The sequence below is a fragment of the Carassius auratus genome, unplaced genomic scaffold (assembly GCF_003368295.1).
Source record: "Carassius auratus strain Wakin unplaced genomic scaffold, ASM336829v1 scaf_tig00025999, whole genome shotgun sequence".
Classification (NCBI taxonomy): domain Eukaryota; kingdom Metazoa; phylum Chordata; class Actinopteri; order Cypriniformes; family Cyprinidae; genus Carassius; species Carassius auratus.
The window spans coordinates 70,789-92,654 of record NW_020525475.1 but is presented as its reverse complement, the minus strand read 5'-3'; the positions used below and the strand labels follow the sequence as shown (position 1 = coordinate 92,654).

The following is a 21,866-nucleotide window of genomic DNA, read 5'->3' as shown; positions in this document are numbered from 1 at the left end:
TTTTTTTATATTGATGTTCAGTTTCTCTATGGGTTTTTCAAGTGCTGAGTGAAATTTGATGAGAGTCTCTATTCGATGTATTGACTAGGGATAGGGCAGAAGGATGCTCAACTAGATGTCCAGCAAGTGACATTTTTTAAAGGTCTTAACCGGTATTTATTTGTTTATTTAGTTATTTTTCTCACACTTGTATAATAGTGATATATTTAGCAGCCATGCTTTGCTGTGAAAAAAATAAAAAATAAAATAATTTCAGTATTTATTGTATTAAAATGTATATTAATATTCTCAATAAAAATTACATACCAGTATTTATTAAATGAAAAAGGCAGGGCATTTGTTTGCATATTCTTTCCATGGCTGTAGTCACTGTGCTTTGCTGGGAAAAATAAAATAATAAAAACCACAATTTGCTCCAAATACTTTGTTTAAAACTATATTATTTTCATATAAAATATTTAAAATTATAAATATCATATTTAAATATTTGAAAGAATACACTTAAAAAAAAATTTACATTTGAATTTTGCAAATGTATTGTCGAAGCCAGTAAGTTTGTTTGAAAAAGTTTCCTTCGCAACCATGCTTTGCTACTAAAAATGAAACAACATTTTTTATATTAAAACTATTTTGTTCTAAGATTTTAACATTAAAACTGTATTTTGATGTTAAAAATACAATTAAGTATTATTAATAAATATTGGACATTAATTATTAAAAGGGGGGTTAAATGCTATTTCATGCATACTAAGTTTTTTACACTGTTAAAGAGTCGGATTCCCATGCTAAACATGGACAAAGTTTCAAAAATTAAGTTGTACGTTTGAAGGAGTATTTCTGTTCCAAAAATACTCCTTCCGGTTTGTCACAAGTTTCGGAAAGTTTTTTTCGAGTATGGCTCTGTGTGACGTTAGATGGAGCGGAATTTCCTTATATGGGTCTTAAGGGCACTTCTGCCGGAAGAGCGCGCGCTCCAGTATAGAAGAGCACAGACATTCACTGATCAGAGCGAAAAAGGGTCACGATTGTGTGTTGGAACCGCATGCAGTGAGTAAAACTGCTTCAAATATCTCTGTGTTGTTAACTTAGCAATCGGCGCTTAAGCACATCAAGTAAACCTTGTAGACCTTTAAAGAAAAAAAAAGACGACATAAAGTGGAACTTAGTCGTTTTCCAAAACCGCTAAGCAAATATATACAGTTTCAATACATACCACATAGAGACGTCCTGCTGTTATTCGTTGCTGCTAAGGCTCTCGTTCAGTTTCAGCCTCTGGATCTGATTCTGGATCATAAATAAACGGCTGAATCTGACTGTTAGCCATGGTTTGTTTTGGATGATGGTTTTTTTTCCTCACGGTAATGTAACAGCTTCCAAACGCTCTCAACGCAAAAGCCTACTGGCGCTCGTGATTCTTTAGCTCCGCCCACACGTCACGCCTCCAGCGGCTCGTGTTTTTTCTAAAATATTTTTCTCTTATAAATATAATAAAACTAAAGACTTTTTGGAGATATGAAGGATGCAGTACTACTCTATAGGCACTCAAGATTAACAGGAGAAAATGAGCATTTCACCCCCCCTTTAAAGATTTAATAAAAACATCTTTGAAATTTCAACATTTATTAAAGAAAGCAGTGTATTTTATTTTATTTTATTTTTTTCAGATAAGGTTTTTCGTGGCTGTAGCTGTAGTGCTTATGAATGAGGTGAATTTATAGCAGGGGAAGTTGCGACAGTAGCCCCACACTGCAAACTCATTGGTCAGAATTACTGCTGCTCATCTATGTAAAACATCAAACATGGCTGAGGAAGATTCGAATCGAATATAAGATGACATGAGTTCCACTATTTTACGGAGTCAAGTTCAAAGTGGAGGTTCAATAATACAAAATCATATTAGATTTTGGGGGGTTTTAGACCAATTAAATCTCACTAAGGGCAGGACTGCTTTTACAAACTGCAAAACCTGATTGCTGAGACCAAAACTCAGAATGTAAAATGATCGCTTGCTGCTTTAAAGAGTAGCACTGTTTAGGATCCAGGGTTAACTTCATGTCGCTGACAGGCTGTTATCTTCACACTGACCGACTGGAGAAGGCGGATTCATGAGTTGTGCTTTTCCCGGAATAGAATTATTTTTTTTAGAGTGTTTCCGAGTGATGCTCGATTGAATGGCTCCAGTTATCAGCGTGTACTGAAGGACTGTTCTTTGTACCGTCTGCCGGTACTGAGGTTGAGCAGCTCTCCATTGTGCTGCCTGTCTCTGCCTAAGACAACACGGCTCATTCACACACTGAATCTGTTTCAACTGCACAAGAAGACCCAGACGAGCGAGCTCTGCTGATCGACACTTTTCCAGGAACACTGCTGGCTCTGTTCAGGCGGGACAGCTGTCTCCCACACCCCAGGGGACAGCTGTGCCAGGACGCACCCTTCATGTCTATCCATCACCCATACGCACTGATGGGATTCCCAGAGCCACGGCTCCGTTATTGTTTCCTGTTTGTGGGAAATGGTGCTTTTGTGTTGTTTCACTCTGGCAGGACCTGTTTCACTTATTTGATTATGCAAATTCAAATTCGATGAAGTATCGTTGAAAATAATTTGCAAATCTGATCCTTATTTGCATTTTATTGAGCTAAACACATCTGACTTGCATGAAATATCTGTGCCTTATTTGCATATCAGACAAACTGAATGCTAATCCATAGCTATTGCTTATATTTTGATTCGTTTTAAATGCTACTAGGCATCAATAAAATAAATCAATACAAATATTTGTTTATGCTATTTTGTTTAAATAAGACACTAAAAATTTGTTGTTTTGAATGCTGCAGTTGATAGGCATCACACGATTCTAATATAAAAATAAATAAAAATGGCAGATATTAATATTTTATACTACTTTGACTAAATAAATAAAACCTCTAAAAACTAAAATGGGTTGTTTTAAATTGTACAAGTGCATTTAGGCATCACAAGGCAACCTTCAGGTATGTAGCAAGCTATTTAGGCATATTCTAGAATATTAAAAAAAATTATAAATAAAAAAGGGTGATATTAATGTTATTTTATTTTGTATATTTATACTGTTTCGTCTTATGAAAAAAAACTATAAAAAGTAAAATCAAGCTTCACAACATTGTAATTTAAGAATAAAAAAAAGAAAAACAAAAGAAATGATGCTTCTGGTTTTAACACACCATGTATGAGAATACATGAAAATGAATATTAATTTTGAGATTTGCTAAAGTGTATTAATAAATTATTAGCATTTTTCAAAGTTAACTTAAAGTGAACATTAGATGATAAGAATGGTTATTTAAACATTTAAAAATAGGGGAAATGTGCATGAATGATAATAATTACAACATTGTCCGATAATGATATATTAAAAAATGTCTGCTAATATCAGCTGATGACCGAGTTGGCCGGTCAAAAGTGGTTATTCGTTAGGAAAGCCGTATTACACAAGCCTTCATAGGAACGTCATGTTCCTCTGCAGTAATACATCAGAGAGTCTCTGCTTACAGGCTGGTGACTCTGGGAGACTTTGATTAAGTTCTCTGCTCTTAACACATTCTGTTATCTGTGAGGAACAGGACATCTGCTCTTAGCTGGCTTTAGAAAGGCACCTAAATCTCTCAGAGTTGACGTGCGAGAGACAAATCTCCTGATCAGAGCGCTCTGAACTGCTGGGTCACGCGCAGAGGTGCAGACATAGGTGTAATTCACACCTGGAGAGAACAGTGACAGTGTGTTAAAAACACTGCTGGAGTGTGGAATTTGAAAGCCTCTTGAATCTAACATCTATTAGCATTGCCTCGGCAGATGCTGCAGTGATTGACACAAAAGTGTTAATGTGCCAAATAAAAATAGAAATAATATGTAATATTTCTGTTGTAGCAAATTACAAGGTAAAGCACGAATGTACAAGGTCAAGTCAGAATGTAAAAATAATAAATTCATATTTTTGACAAAATGTTATTTAAACATGTAATTCAACTTTTATATTATGTTATATTATATTATAAATAATATATAATTTTATATCCGGAATCGCTCTCTCTCTCTCTCTCTTTGTCTTTCTCTCTCTATGTGTGTGTGTGTGTGTGTGTTTATAAATATTGTTCAGGCCAGGCTTACTCTCATAACATCTAAAAGGGAAGCTAGAAACATCCTAAAGAAGCACAGGCTGTTTCCATTTTTAAGTCACAGCGCTTACATCATTTCAGTCTCTTCACATACTATCTCATTAATTAAATAAGCTGCCAATGTGTCTTCAGTAAGGTGAAGGAGATCAGCTCTCACTCCTGACACATCAGAGCATTCTCACTTCAGCCCAAGAAACAAGCACTTCTGTTTTACAGTCCTGGATTATTTATGCATGATGATCAGTGTCTATCGCAGGCATCTATCGAGAGGATGGGTGAAAATGAAGGAAGAAAATATGCTGACAGAACTGGAACATCTTTCCTGTGTCTGTTTGGAGCCTGAGGCCAACTGGAGGCTTTTGCCAATAGTGAAACCTTGAGCTGGCATCAGGTGTCTGAGCGTTTCACAGTAAGAAATGTCTAGCAGAGCAAGACGTGTATGAAAACCAGGAGCAACAAGGTTTCTGAAGTGTTTTACACTTATATTGACATAGTGGCTATTGTGTTGCAATGCTAAATTATGAATAAATTGCAGACAAAATTAATAAATTGTAACTAACAAGCAATTTTCTCCCCAAAAGTTAATTCTAATTAGTCATTATTATATGAGAAAGAGTAATGCTGCTCTAAATATCACTAATATTGAGTTACCGACGCTTTAGATGCAGTATTGCTAGTTATTTGGCCTATTTTACTCCAGCAAAAATGATGCAAATTAAGACACATCAGAATAAACCATTAACTTCACAGTAGCGTTTTTTTCAGTCACAATTTTATTATTGAATGAATCAGTTTTTAAGTAAATCAGTTAAGAAAGAATGATTCACTGCAGTTCCATTTCCCTTCAAAATTGTACAAACTGACATTGTGAATTGAAAATACGCCCGATAGAAACATGTACATTTCGCAAAAATTCCCATATATCGCATGAGGTGGTTTACGCTCACATGGTGGTTTTTTCAGGCAATTCAAAAAAGGAATATTTCATGAAATTGCAAATTGTTTTTACGCATTTACAGGTCACCTGGTGTACGTAAGTAGTGTTAATTTCATTAAAGCTGCGGTAGGGAACTTTTGACGCTGACAGAACTGCTTGCGTCTTGCGGAAGAACATCGTAGCCGGAGCTACTTCTCTCTGTTTATGTCTATGAAGAATCACAAAGGTACTGGGTTACTCCGCCGCGGTATCCCCGAAGCAATCTAAAATAGTCCGAATATAAACACTTATTATAGGTGCACCCTAGTGATTCAAGACAAGCCAAAAACACGGTTTGGAAAATGGATTCATGGTGTACTCGCTTATTATATAAATTTTTCTACATTTTGAACACAAACAAAGTTACGGACCGCAGCTCTGATTGGTTGTTTTTTACCGGGAGCGATGGAGTTTCTGCAAATGGCAATAGGAGCACTGGGAGGAGCCAGAGGAGCTTGATTTTTCTCACAGATTATCTGTCTCATATTCTACTGTCAGGACATAATGACAGGTTTAATAAATATGCAAAAAATATATTTTTTACAAAAGTTCCCTACAAGAACTTGAAGTCTTTATTCATGCAAGATGTTCAATAATAGATAATCTTTGGCTCGGTAATGCAAGTTCATGATCCGATTAGTGAACCAATGATTATTTTGAGTCAATCTTTTAAAATTATAATTTATTTTGTTTAACGAAACCAGTGTGAAAACCAGTGTTTCACAAACTGGATAGATCTGAGGTGCAGGGCGCGCAAAATCGTTAGCCCCACGTCCCGTGGCTTTAGTGTTTTCCAGTCCGATGGGCTATCGTGAATCGTGATGTAAAACTTGATTTGCGTTGTTCACTCGCTTGAAGGGGTGAAACGGATCGTAAGCTGATCGTTTGCACTTGTTTCTAAATATTGCTGATTCAAGCGTTTTAAGCAATTTGGCGTGTTCGGAGCTTGCGCTCACTCATTCAAAGCACGCGCTGCGAGCAGCATTTCAGACAATGCGCTTACAGAGAATGAAACAAATGCTTCATTAAATTGGTGGTATTTGATCGAAATTCGGTACCCAGCCCTAGTTCTGTCATGAGATCTCCACTGTATTGTTTGCGATTGTGATCGCTAAATTAATGCACTTACTCACTCACTGTTGTTTTAGAGAAATAGATTATTGCAATATTGTAATTCAAATTTCTTGAATGACTACAATCATTATGATTATAATTTTGAGAAAAAACAAAACACAACAACTTTTATCATTTTAACCATTATACAGAATGACGAAAATGTGACTACGATTTCATTGATTAAAACCTGATGAAAATGCTCATACATTTCACAAGTCCTGGACTTTCATTGAACAAATCGGTTGAGTGATTAAAATGACTCATTCATAAAGACAGTCTAATTATCACAACCTACTAGCATAACAATATAACCTGAAAATCTCCGGACAGTCTGTCTGGAGCACACCAACACAGATAAGCCAAGTGAGATGTCAAAACATCCCAGTGCTGTTGAAGAAAATATTTAACTCCTGGATTGTCCAATCAAATATGAGTACTGAAACCTCCTTTATTATTGTATTGTATTAATAGTTTATTTATCTTCAAAACAAACTGACCTGTGTTCAATAAACTCTATAAGTAGATTGTGACAAATGGGGGGTGTTTTTCTTATCGTATAAACCAGGTGCAATATACACAGGTGTTTAAATGACTCAAGCATTACTCACATGGACCAACCTTCCTCCACTACAGACTCACCTGAGTTTACAATCATCTGAAACCACATAATAAGCTCCCGGAGCAGCTATCCAGAAAACATTCATGAAGGAAGGAAGACAATTTTATACTATATGTGTCTAATAATGAGTTTCAAATGCTTAAAACTCAAGTCACTGCCCTAATGGTTGCTTTTTTGCATGAGTGATTTTGAAGGTGACTGTGAGAGGCCAATGAAGCAGTCATCAACAGACTGTCATTCAGATGGCCACAGCACTGAAAGCCTGCTAGGGTTGAGTTACCATGAGGAAAGACACAGCTAGGAGCCAGAGTTTTGCCTTTGCAGATGTGCAGAGCTCATATGTCGCTTTAAAAACAATAGGCAGATCCAAATGCACAGTTGACCATTGCAGCAGAAAACAAGATGGCATACTTGAAGGCCAAACACAGCCTGTGTTGAGTCTGTACACACACTGCTTGGCCTGGAGATTTACTGTCATAACAATAGTGGCGGCATCAGCTGGAATCCAGCCTGCATGTGAAGAGCCCTACTGTGAATGTCAAACCATGTGGAGATCACAAGCTCTGCTATAAACTTCAGAGCCTCACATGCATTTTTTTTGTAAGAGAGTTGCGGCTCAGGCGGAGTTGGGTATTCAACGGTTATGGATGGCATGAGACATTCAGGTTATGGGTGGCACGTTTTTATCTGACTTAAAATATTATATATGTGAACTGATTGCTATGAATTGTATATGTTTACTGCTTAAATTGTTAAGCCTTTTTTCTTCTTGGTTTGTTTGTGTTTATGGGGTGCAGTGTAACGTCTTCATGCTTCATTTTTAAAAATATGCCTTATTTTTTGTATATTTTGCCTTTATTTTAAGCCGCTGTCTCCATTGTCATTTGAACGGCCAGTTTTTATGACTGACTTCCTGTTTTTATGAAACCACTCCCTCAGAAATACGCAATGGGCTCATATATATAATATACAGTATAAGTATGATTATGATTCCAGAGTGAAACTGTGATTCAAATGACTCATTCATAAATATACATATAAAATATAAATATAATTAAAGTTTCTTTATTTTTTCCTGCTTTGTCAATTAGCAAAACATGTTTTTTTAATAGTTTAAGATTTAGTTAATGATAATAGCCCTTTTTGAAAAAAATTTAGGATATGACTGACTTAAAATATTCTACAATTAAAATCATTGCTATGGATTTTGTATGTTAGTTAAATTATGTTCATAAATTAAAGATGTCAAACAAAATGTCTAGATATATGGCAAAAAATAAAAATAAAAATAAAAAAATAAGATACGTCCCGTGTTCAGGAATTGCCATGCATTGGTCATAGAGCTCACTGTAGCGGTGCCTCTTGTGTTATATTTATTGCCCAAGGTTCACACGTACTCCGTCTACAGTGTGTATATAAGTTATGTGTAAGCAGTTCAGAAGCAGCAGCGATAGCGGATTATTGTAACTTGAAAGCACATCAAAATAATTCGCACACATATTTCCTTAGCTCTGTTAACAAAACCAGATGCGCGTGCTCAGATCATAGACTGTATAAGGCTCAGATACATGCTGCCTTAAAACGTGTCTCCTCTCGCTCAACCTGTGCATTGTGCACTCAAAACTCTCTCTGTGCTCATGCGCAAGATATTAAATCTTTCTATTAATAACCTTTTCTGTTCTCATCTTTTACCGCGTACAGTGTGAAGGTTCTGACCCATTAACATGGGCCGACAGACAGTGTGTGAACCTGGAGTTAGGCATATGCCCAGTCTGTTCTGCTCTCGCGCTCCACTTAGGTGCACTGCATTCTTATTGGTTAATATAACATACTGCGGGAGGTCGGGGCCACGGAAAATCGTGCAATAAATAGATTTAGAAATCGCTCACACTCAAATCGTGATTTTATTACGATTTCGATTTAATCACACAGCCCTAATTGTGACAAACTCCAAGATAGCGAGTGACTGTATAAAAACATACTTGTATTTTGTTTAGTACTACAAAATGTCATTAGAATAGCTCCAAGTAATTATAAATTTACTATTTAACCCAGTGTCGAGTGCTGTGTGTAGTATATTTCACACTTAAGTCTTTGCTTGGTGATGCTGACCATATCAATTTCAATGTCATTTAGGGCGTTCACTTGGAAGATATCTGACTATTTGTACAGTATACAGTGAACTTACTAGATTCCCTGTTTAAATCTTGCCTACTACGCTATAAAGATAAAACGAATAGGAGTCTGGACTAGTTTAAGCTTGGGTTAGCAATTTTAACTGATGCATATACTGCACATTTGTGCTCTCATTTGTAATTATCAACTGTTTATTTATTGTAGCCATTCATCAAACTGAACAGGCATGGGGCATACAACAAAAACAAATGCCCTATCCCTGGCTTCCCAGTCAGGTATGAGAAAGGATGCTTTTATTTGAATGGAATCTCCTCAGCGTATGGCCTTCAGATATCTACTATCCTTATTAGCCTGTATTTAATTACTGTGCCTGTTGTTGCTCAAGCACATGAGCACACAAATCAGCTGGAGTGCGTCTCCAGGTCTTCCTTTTGTGTTGTCGCTGCATGGTCCCAGTTCTGGACTGGCTTTAATGTGATTTTGGCTTTAATGTGCACCAACGCCTCTCTTCCTGTCCCACAGTGTCCTTCCTATCGAGATACAATAGGTCGCCTAAAGAGAAAGCTCTCAAGGAGACTATCACAGGCAACACTGAATCAAATCAGCTTATGAATTATTCATAAGAGGTCATCGACTATATAATAATACCGTTTGGCTATTCTTGCTGACTGTGTTTGTTTGAGGAAACTGTGCTAGGTAACGTTACCTAGTTGTGGGAGGAAGGTCACCCACAAGGGAGGCTTGAAAAGCTCCAGGTGTTGATTATAAACAGGCTCGCACATTTACTAGCATCCCGACGATTTGTACTTGGAAATTGCACATTTTCCCTGCAGACAAACTGTGGGACATCATGCAGACATCACTGCATGAGTGAAATACACGTTTGCATGTTTTCCATCTTTCGTTCTTTGCCCCTGGAGAGGACATCGACTGGGAGTTTGATGGAATTGTGAGGAAGTTTCCATCAAACCCTATCAGGGTATTTTTGTCTTGGTGTACAATAACAATAGCAGAGTGTGGAAAAGATTCCTTAAACAATAAATTGTCTATTCTGTGTGTCCGTGGTTGTATGAAGTTGATGTGATAAGGTGGACTGTAACTGATAATGCGGGAATACATGACAACGCAATCAGGAGGAAAGAAACCAACAGTAGGAAAAACCAATAAGCTTTGAAGAATGTTAGGCTTATGTGACTGTACACTCTAAAAACTGCTGGGTTGAAAACAACCCAATTTGGGTTATTTTGACAACCCAGCGCTGGGTTGTTTTAACCCAACCAGTTGGGTTATCATATTTAACCCAGCCTGCTGGGTTGCCTTTTTTATGGTTTAAAATGACTATATTGCAGGGTTTAAAAAAGCAAAGCAGGTGTTTTTTTATCACTGTATTTCAGAAGGAAAACTACTGTATTTAGAAAATGTTCGATATCATTTCGCATGTGCTTGATAAGGCAGCGTTTGTGAGCTCAGTACCGCTCTGCAGCCGTTACCGGAGAAACCTACCTCTCCCGCTCTTAGCCCCTCCTGCTGGCAGAAAATAAACTCGCAGAGTGCAGCCATGTGGGGAAACAATGCATTTCTACGTTAAAATTAACCCAAATTGAGCTAGGCATTAAACCTACAAATGTTGTTCATTTTAAATATCACTTTTACACACAAATAATAATTACCAAAAGGAAAATATTTATTAAAAACAAGAGAAAAGTCAAAAAGTAACATGTTAGAAGAAATGCAGAAAAGGATGGCATTAACAGCTACAGAGTTCATAAACAAAGCATTGAACATTTGATGAATATAACTTAAGATCAAATTGGACTTTGTTCAATTGTATATATTGTATAAAAATATACGAAAACACATACAATAAATTTACAATTAGTTAGTTTTTTTTCCAACTATTCTGGCATGACAGTACACAAATAAATCACAACATTAACTTTGATATTATAACCTTTAACAGACGCATGTGTGTGTGTGTGTGTGTGTGTGTGTGTGTGTGAAAGAATGTGAGCAGGTGTATGAATGACAGAGTGTAAACTTTTCTACTAAACAACACAGAAAAAGCATTTAACTTTTTTTTTTTTAACAAATTATAGACTTACAGTTTGTTTCATAGTCCATGAATACAGATCATGCATCACAGTCAATTTTCATGATCTCTTTAGCATAACTGATGTAATCATGAAGAAACCCCATTAGCACAGCATCTGACATCTTCTACATCATCCAGGGCAGCGTCCTTCTTTAAAACCACCGCTGCATCAGTTTAGGGGAAAGAAGATTCTCCTCTCTGACCAGGATTCATCCCAGTCACCGCCTGTTCTTCATCAGTGGCCTAAGAGAAACACATTTGAAAAAATTAAACATTTAATTAAACTATCCATTTTCAGGTAGAGGTGTATTCACATCCGTAAGGATAGGTAAAATAATCGGTTTTAAAGTTTCAACACTTTGTGTGGTTGTTTAATGTCTCAGTCCACCACAGCGCTCCAGGAGGCTATAATGGCAGCACTAGTGTGAGGACATGCAATACTGTTTGAATAAATATTGCTTTCAGAAAGCTTCTTTACTGAAACATTAAAACAGACATGACATTCACATACCTCACAATATTCACGTACATGGAGGGCTGCTCTTCAAACCGTTAGTTCACCAAATAATTAAAATGTTCATAATTTACTCTCCCCATGTTTTTCCAGACTCATACAAAATCTGCTAATTTTTTGGAAAACATATGAATATATTTAATATTCTCTTTTTGTGTCCTCCATTGCTGGTCTGGGAGACCAATATTTTATTTTGAACATACATGTTTGCTATCATATAATTTAAGATGTATTCATATATAAATATCAGAATTTATAGAATAACTCTATATTTATGAAGCTTGAAAATACTGATTATCTAAACTATAAATGGATTAACAAATATTATGAGAAAACTAAAAATATATTAATTTATGTTGTAAAGACAGACAAAAGTCTTATAGGTTTGGAATGACTTGAGGGCAAGTAAATTATTTTTTGTGTGAACTTTACCTCTAAGAGCGAAGACCAAGAATAATGACTCTCCAAATCAGACAACTCCAAAGTTGGTTTGAGTTCTGCAATAAAAAACACAGACATCAATGGTCTTAATGAAATGAGCACGTAATCACACTGTTGTTGCATCAAAATGTGAAGTAAACTGGCAGGAGACAACAGAAAAATTTATTTTCTAAAAATAACTTACATAAAATCTCAAAGGAATGATGCTCTCCCATGTCTCTTGCTTTTAACATCTACAAAAACAAAAAACAAACATTATTTTACTCTTAGTAAAACACAACAACAACTGATATCATGAAATTATGAAGTTTACTTGCCTTAAACTATCTTTCCCTCTCTTCAGAAGAAGCTGAGAAAACCACCTCCTCACACAAGCAGACTTGTGTGTCCTTAACTCCAGTTAGTTTGAGTTCTGCAAAGAGGGACATCAATGGTTTCAATAAAATATTAACATATACATACATACATATATAAAATCACACTGTTTTTGCATCAAAATGTGAAGTTAACAGGCAGGACACAACAGAAACATACATTTTCTAAAAAAAAAAGTAATAATAATTTAACTTACATCAGTCTCAAAAGAATGAAGTTATCTTGTCTCTGGATTTCAACATCTAAAAAAAACACACACATTATTTTAGTCTTAGTAAAAATAAAGATAACTTGATGTTATTCTGAAGTTTACTCTCCTTAAACCGTCTGTCCCTCTCTTCAGAAGAACACCTCCTCCTCATCCTCACACAGGTCTGTGACTCCTCACACAAACAGCTTCTGTGTCTTTAACTCTCAGCGCGAGGACAATGAAGACAGGAGCTGGACAAGTCTGAAACATTACATGTAAAACATACTTCTAACAGTTACCACTTCAACAGCCTCAAAATAATTATGCTAGTCTTTACTACACAATGCCGTTTCCTTAAGGAGACAAACATACATTCAGTTTAACCGCGAAAAAAAGACAAATTCACATGAGCGTAACCGTGACCATAACCGTCTGTTAACGCCTCAAAGAGAACAGATAATGTAAAATCTTATGTAAATATGACAAAATACATTCACAGACGTTATATTAAAAGTACAAACCTCCGTTCAGTAACATTACATGAGGCAGTTAAGACCTCCGTGTCTGAGGCGAAAACCGCGTCCGTTTTTTTTTTATATAACGTTAGATATAACGTTAAGCTCCTTTGTTTCCGCCTTTCATAAAACCTTCCGCCTTTCATACAACCGGGTAAACAATAAAAGATAACTTTACATTTTGAATATTTAACGTTACTTACCATAGTCTTTCACTCGCTTCTCGCTTCTATCACGCTGAGAAAATGGCGGCTGCTCGCACTGGAGAGACGTACGATTTTGACGTGACGTGCGTGCTCTCCTTCACGTCCGCGTCCTCAACCCACCCCCGCTGGGTTAAAAAAGATAGTTATTTTCAACCCAAACTTGGGTTAAAACATCCCAAAGTCCTATCCAACGGCCTCAACCCAGCAGTTGGGTTGAAAAAACAACCCAGCGTTTTTTAGAGTGTATAGAACGTCATAAAAAAATGGTTGTTATAATTATTGAAGTACATCAAATAATTAATTAGCTTTTTAAGGTGCAATTAAGTTGTGATTACAACTTTCTGTCTGTTTGTAGCTCACGTGGAGAACGAGGAGCAGTATACTCAAGCTCTAGAGAAGTTTGGAGAGAACTGTGTGTACCGAGATGACCCTGACTTGGGATCAGCCTTCCTGAAGTTCTCCGTCTTCACCAAGGAGCTCACAGCCCTCTTCAAGAACCTGGTGAGGACATTTATTGTGCATTGATTTGATTTTATATAGAGCAAATGGGTTTCATGTATCTTACTTTCCCACTGTTAATGTGTTTGGACCTCTGGGCCCAAAAACTGATCTGGAGTCATTGATCTCCTGGGTGGATCAACTTTCATGAATGTGTTTTAGCAGTCACTGGTGCTGCTTCCTTAAATGAGTTGAGCTGAGCATTATCAGTCATTGTGTAATTTATGATTTGGGAAGTTTATTGTTAGTTTTTGCGACGCTAATGAAGAATTCCACTAACATAGTGTTTCCATGAATGCTACTTAAAACGTCTCATTTCTCTCCCGCAGCAACAGACCTTTCTTGTTTCCTCTCAACTTTGTGTGTTCATCTCTGACTGCCATTCTAAGAAAGACACTTGCACAGCTGGGAAGAAAGAGATTTGTCTAATGCGCTGCTTTTACTCTCTAGTTTCAGAACATGAATAACATCATTACCTTCCCATTGGACAGTCTGCTGAAGGGAGATCTGAAAGGGGTTAAAGGGGTAAGTTTATTACTTTAAGCCAATGAACTGTTTTTTGTTCTTTGCTTTTTGGCTTGTCTCAAGGTGTTTTATGCACATGCACATCAGCCAATACTAGATGGGGAATATTCCTTGGCACACAAGTCTTGAATTTCATGCGTAAACAATTACTTGTGACTGAATTTACACCTTAATGATAGGGACTTTTTGAAATTTAAAAGTTAAGTTAATTTATTATTCAATGCATTATTAAATATTATTATTATTATTATTATTATTCATTAAATATATTAAAATGTATTAATTATTAACCCCTTTGTGTCTGTTTACGCTCACATGAACATGCTTGAGCAGAAGACAGCTGGTAGAATTTTAGAATGTTCTTCCAGGCCACTTCAGTTCATTAATGTCCACCGTGACCTCCTGACCTTCTCTGTACCACGTGATTGTCTCCTTAGCTTCTTAAGGTGGAGTCTGATTTGATTTACTCCTAATGAGGCGCTTCACTCAGCTCCCCGTCTCGTTTCCTTGGAGACTTCACTTTCTCTCTCTCGCTGTGATGGGACTGAGAAAGACATTCTGCCTGGGTGATGCAACTCCTTAAATGTGTAGTTAAAGTTGAAAGACCAGTTAACTGAATCAGTGAGACCCTACAGGCATTTATTGGGGCTTAATAGTGACGTAACGTGTTTGGACATTTACAGTGTCAGTAGTATTTCTCTCCATTTGAGATTTGAGATAGCATTCACAACATAACTGCCTAGTGGTACTATTTCTCGCACTAAATGACAACATTTTTTGGTGTGAAAAACAATATGCCTGTTAAAAAATTTGTATACCATCAATGCTATGGATTTTTTTTTTTTTTAGGGAATGCTGTTGTAATCTGTTTTCCATCGAGCCCATCAGATTTGCACTTTTGGTCACATCCCCAGTGTCACTGCTGTTACATGACTTGGTGGTGCATTAGTGCATAGCAAATGCAAAAACTTGAATGCTGTTTAAAATAAAAACATAAATGCTATTTTAAAACAAAAAAAATTATTCTGTGACAATAAGGCGCTTTGTGTACCGGGGTGAGCATTCCTGCTTTTCTTATAAGCGCCACCTACTGTCAGAGTACATTTGCATTTTTATTCAGTCCATCTGCAGTTTTTTTTTCACATTGGTTTGAACAGTATAAGAAAAAAGGACTGAACACTATATATCCACTATATATATATATATAGTTTATTTATTTATTTATTTTGATAATTTGATTAATTGATTTTTTTAGTCTTTTTTTTTACTCTATTAACATGGATGGCAAATAGCTAGTCTGGACTCGGCCATTGCAGAAGCATCAGATTCTCATATAAATGCATCTTCGATGAAGATGTAAATCCTGCTTTCTGTCAGTTTCCTGTAGAGGTGATTGGGATGACATTGACAGCTGCAGTTGGAGTGCTAATGGTCTCAGAACAGTCTGCGTCAGCATCGGGCTTGATTCAGAGCACAGTAGGGGACGCCGCTAATGGGGGGAGATTACAGGCCTCATCTCGGGCCATCATTCCAGTCATTAACCTGAACCTGTGCCTCATTAACCCATCAGCAAATGGATCTTTGAAATGAAATGTCTTTGGTGTCATTACGAGGTCATCTGTTTTGTTGCATGAATTAAATATTTGTAAATGAACATTAATCTTAACATTGATGTAAAAAAGTTTTCATCATCATTATACTCTCCCCTTTTTGTCTATAGGTTATTTAGTAAGTCAGTGTGTTCTCGTTTTTAATTAAAATCTGCTTATTTTTCACTTAAGTTGTTTTTGTATTCTGGGGTAGAAGATTGGAACATCCCACTTCTCCATGTTTGTTAAAGGGTTTTTTTTTGTGAGGGGGGGTGGTCTTTTACTACTTTCTCCCTATTTTAATATTTTAAGAATGGTAACTAATGTTAATGTATTCAACTTGTAAAGTGTTACGGTTTGTGAAATGTCAGAAAGCTTGACCCCCAGCGTTCGCTGTTCTTGACCATGAAATGCATGTCATCTAAACTGCTGAGGGAGACGGAATTGCCATCCTCATGAAACCCACACACGGAACGAGCTGACATCATCCCAAAACCTCTCAACTCGATGATAGCGCTGTCTGTTCCTCAGCTGCGTCTATTGTCTTATAGTGTGTGTTTGTGACCGAAACTTCCTCTGTTCAGTCAGTCTTTGCTTGTGTAGACAGTTTTGTCGGCCTCAGAGGGAGTGATGTCAGCGCTGAAGCCCGCTGAGCTGTGAAACCCACCCGCTCAAGCTTTTTTAGACCCCTCTGGCTAATAGATGTTGCGGTCTGGACGTCCAGGTGACGATATGTGACTCAGCTTGTTAGAGAAAAGTATCCTGGTGCTGTGTGGTGAGGAATGATGATTTATAGTTCAGGCAAAGCAAAATGAAGCAGCTCGAAACAGTGTTTAATCGCATACAAAAATGCTCTTCCTTTGTCTCTCTGCGTCCCATCTTTTCTGTGTTCATGATTTAATAGGCTGAATTGCTGAACAGTCATTCTTCTGAATCCCTGAAGTGACCCTTTTGGTGGTTGAGATTGTTCCTTTACAGAGCCCTAAATCTCTCTCTCATTCAGACTGATTTAAAAACAGACTCAGACTAGAACAGCAACCAGCCACTATTTTGATCATTGATTAATTTGGTGATTATTTCATTAATCTGAACATTTTTGTTTTAGTCAGATGAATTTACTCATTGCAACTTATAACATCCAAGTGAAAGACAGAACACTTTCATGTCAGGAAAAATTAAAAGCAATATCACCACCTCCATTCTTTAGTGTAGGAATGGTGCTGTTTGAACGGTGAGCTGTATTGCATCTCCACCAGATGTATTGTTTAGTGTTGAGGCCAAATAATTACATTTTAGTCTCATCTGCCCCAGAATCTCCAAAGAGTGTTGAATGCATGTGGTCTTTCATGAGGAGTGGCTTTTTTTCTTGCGACCCTCCCATACAAGCCACATTTGTGGAGAATATGAAATATTGTTGTCACAGGCATACAATGACCACTCTTTGTCATAAATTCCTGCAGCTCCTTCAGAGTTGCTCTAGGCCTCTTGGTCTCCTCTCTGACCAGTTTCCTCCTGGCTCTTTCATCCAGTTTGGAACGACTTCCTGATCCAGGGAGGGTCTGTGTTGTACCAAATACTTTCCACTTCTTAATAACAGACTTCACTGCGCTTCTAGGCATTGATAAAGCTCCATCTCCTGATTTGTGCCTGTCCACAACTTTATCCCGGAAATCTTTTGACAGTGCCTTGACACTCATAGTTGATTGTTTGCTTCAGTTGCACTACCAAGAACTAAAATGCTGCAGGGAAACTCTTTTCATGCTGAGCTGATCAAAATGACCACAGCTAAAAGTCAGATGTGCAACTAAAAAAGTTAATAGCTAAGGCTGAGTTTACAAGTAATTTTTAGTAGGGGGTGATCCCTTTTCCAAATCAGTGATTCCGTTTTTTTTGTGGACATTATTGTGTTCTATCTTTCACCTGGATGTTATAAGTTGCACTGAGAAAATACAACTGTAAATAAAAATAGCTACAAAATGTGATTATTATAAAGGGGGCTGATTCTTTTCTATAGCCACTGTATACTTATATCTAATGTATTTATGTTTAAATTAGGGATATGCCGGTATCAAATTTTCCTGTTGCGATTAATTGCTCATGCTTTTATCATGGTAAACGGTATTATCACGGTATTGAAATTTTGTTTTAAAAAGTGCTCAAAATATAGTATAATATAATATAATATAATAGGTTAAATAACTTTTTTCTAATAACAAAAATAACTTTATTTAAATAAAGTAAAACAATAAAGAAAAATATATAAAGTTAAAAGTTTTGCACAGATTCAAGTGCAAAAGAACTATAAAGACCCATAGGTCTCACTTTACAATCTCATTAGTTAGCCATTAACATTCACCATAGCTACATTTGCTACAGAAGTTATTAATCTTTGTTAACAAAAAATACAAGTCATTGTTCATGTTAGCTAATTAAATAATACACTTGTAACTTTACATTTTAATAACGTGTTATTAAATATTGGAATTCCGATGTTCAGAAGAATTTGTAATTTGCAGTTTGTTAACCAATGAATTAACTAATGTTAAAAATGAAGCCCTGATGTAAAGTGTGAATTAACAATAAAAAAATCAAAACATTTTCAAACTATATCTATCGCAAGTTGTAGTCCAGATTAAAATAACCTAATTAAATCTTAATAATTAAGTATTTGGCACTGTGATGAACAACATAGTCAATACACAAATCTGAATGGCTATTTAAAATTATTTAAATATGTTTCAGAAAGTCATCCAGCTTTATGGGGTTTCCAGGGTAAGGAAATTTTCTGCAGTTTAGCTCCATCTGCTGTCAGAGAGTGAATGTGCTTTCATTCAGCGTGTCCCTCACGTGTTCCTCCATGTGCTTCTCATGTGTGCTTGTTTACATCAGAGTCTTTCAAGCAGCGTACAGCGGTGTTGTGCATTTTGACCAGTTGATGGGAATAGTAATTCAGAATCATTTGTAATATATAATTATTTGCGGTATTTAGAAGTGCCCAAGATAACGATATTGCATATTGATTACGTGATATGTCGCATTACCGAATACCGGCACAAGTCTAGTTTAAATAGGCACTTCTAGTCTCTTCTGTTTTCGTTTACATTGATTCAAGTATGGAATGCTTGGAGAGGTGGGTCCTTTCAATGTGGAAATGATTTTCTTGTCAGAAAACTCTTAATGAGCCATTATTGCTGGCACAGATGAGACTGTTTTTTTTTTTTTTTTTTTTTTGTGTGTGTGTAACATCTGTTATGGAAGCACATTAACAGAGTGGGTAGGACTCTTCGGAAGTCCCTCTACAAACACAGACTTGTGTTATTAGTGTAAACCCTCAGTAGAGCTGCTGCAGAACAATCTGTTTGCACAAGAAGAATCTCCCTAAAACTTCCAGATGATGTCATTTCAGAATACAGCCACTGGCATAACATCAGGTACTTTCTTTGTGAGCATGACATCATATGTGATGGTGTACATCTGAGTGGTGATTTGATGCCACTCGTCTGCTACTCTAAGCCTCAAGCCGTGCCATTTTTGTGTGAAATGCATGCTCCAATCTGATTGGCTGGCTGATACAGCAAATCTAAACACCCTGCGTTAATGTTCTCTAGTGCATTCAGAAAACAACCAATGGGCCAACTTTGAATTGTGTGAGAATATCATGATATGATTCAGAGGAAAAAAAAACAAACAAAAAAACATTGCATCCACAGTTTGGAGCAGACGACAGGCTCTGTGAGACAATGCTTCTGCTCAGTCCTGTTTTTCCTCAGTTATTTGGCTTAAGCAGCGGATGTCAAAATGAAAGTTGAGTCATACTCTATGTGTGTCTAATGAATATCCTCTCTCTTTCTTTTGCAGGATCTCAAGAAGCCCTTTGATAAAGCCTGGAAAGACTATGAGACTAAAGTGTAAGAGATTTTTCAAAGAATTCCTTCATTTCTGTCATGCATGTTTGCTTAGTCTGAAAATGAATTAAATCGAACGGAAATGTCGGTGTCCTGAGTGTCAAATGAGGGATCAGTGGCACCCAGCACTCTGGATAATGAGCTGTCATTGTTACCACCTCACTTCCTGTTTTCCTATCCCCTGCTATCACACTGATTGCTGTGCATGCGACAATGTATGACATTTATGTAGCACTTTTTATATATTTTCCAAGCTGCAAGGGACATTCTTTACTGAAAGGGTAATATATTTTCTTATGACACGCCATTTGGTTAAAGCCAGGGGCTGTTTATGGTCCTGCCTTTTTTAATATCATTGCTGTTTTCCATCATCAGCAGTTTTGCTCAGTCAAATACATGTTTCACCCCTCATCGCTGGATATAATCTCTGGCGTTTGATTGTGACCGATACCTTCATGTTTCCAGACAGAAAGAAACGAAACCGTCCTCTAACGTGACACTGGCCCTGACTCCATTAAACTGGTTTTCATCGTCACCTCCGCTACAGTTTGAGTTCACTTTCAATATCTGTCTATGCAAAGCTTTCGGCTTTCTCGCAAATTGCAGTTTGCGTGGCAGGCTTCATTTGTGCAAATACGCTGCTAATGAATTTGCTGAAGATCTTGCTGTGTTTGTTTAAGAGGCAATGAATCTGACACTAAAAATAACGTGCTGCCTCGGGACACCAGGTTAACAGCAGGAAACATCAAATCACGAATCATATTTACCTAATTTGTTTGTGTGTGTTTCTTTCTCCCAAAGATGAAAGCAACACTCCACCATTTTTGTGTTTAGTTTTTAACTGCCTTGGTATTGAACATTTTCTTTTTCACAAAAAATGGTGGACTGTTCTTTACAGTCATCTGTGGAAGTGATGTGCTGACATGAGGGAGTCTGTTTAGGCTCATTTCTCCCATCTGTTAGAAGTACAGATGCTATAGCCAAATCATTGGGGAAGCTACAAAAAAAAAAAAAAAAAACACACACTAAGAACTATTATTATATTTGATTATTATTAAGAGTTATATTTTTGGACTTGTATGCCTTTTAAAATACAAAAACAAGTGTAAAAAAATAATAATTTTGAACTATATGTAACTGAATCAAGAACAAAGAAATTGAGTATTTCATTAAATAATTATATTACTACACCACATTTTAGAGTTCATCAAAGATGATGTGTCATAGGTTTTAAAATTTATATTTTTGATTTGATTGAATATAGCCATGATATTTGACTTGGCACTAAAAAAATAAAGTAAATAAAAATAATCAGCAATTTTTTGAATCTGTTCATTGAATTTCAAATGTTTATTGTAAAACGATATAAAAAGTCCTAATTATAAAAACATAAAAATTCACTGAAACCCTTCATGCAAAATAAGTGTCTGAACACGTTCACTAAAATGAATCAGACTCAACAAAACAAATACTAAAAATAATTAAATGCTGTCAACATTTACTCACCCTCATGTTGTAACAAAGCTACAACTTTTTCATCTGTGGAACACAAGTTATTTTAAAGAATTTTGGGAACTATAACAATGAGTCTATATATATATAATATTATATATATATATATATATATATATATATATATATATATATATATATATATATAATTTTTTTTTTTTTTTTTTTTGGTTAAATAATCATTTTAAGTTAATAGTCTTGCTTCTCCCCAACACTGAACTTAATACAGAAATCAAACTTGTTTTCAGCTCCTCATGCTATCACATCACTTCATTTACCGCTTGATGCATTTTCTCGCAATCTTTTTGTGCCTGTTCATTTTCTAGTTTCACTGCCTAGAAATGTTTTGTTTTGGAAATGGCTTGTAGTGTTGACCACATCTCCTCGCAAGGCTTCAAACTCTGAAAGCAGAGGTTCCAGAAATGGCCAGCCTGCTTCATGATCGGCCGCTGGAGCTTAGAGCGTATAAAAGCTTAAACCAAACGCATGAGGCTCTCTCTGGA

The 21,866-nt window shown here is 36.4% G+C and overlaps 1 protein-coding gene across 4 annotated transcripts in view; it reads left to right on the top strand.

Moving 5' to 3' along the window:
* The window catches only part of LOC113078561 (arf-GAP with SH3 domain, ANK repeat and PH domain-containing protein 2-like), a 70,987-nt gene that overhangs the window by 24,614 nt on the left and 24,507 nt on the right, over positions 1 to 21,866 (top strand). For all 4 annotated transcript variants that reach the window (XM_026250861.1, XM_026250860.1, XM_026250858.1 and 1 more), the window contains exons 3-5: positions 13,690 to 13,835; positions 14,283 to 14,357; positions 19,805 to 19,854. In XM_026250861.1, coding sequence (XP_026106646.1) covers positions 13,690 to 13,835; positions 14,283 to 14,357; positions 19,805 to 19,854 — 271 coding nt within the window. The remainder of the gene's footprint in view (positions 1 to 13,689; positions 13,836 to 14,282; positions 14,358 to 19,804; positions 19,855 to 21,866) is intronic.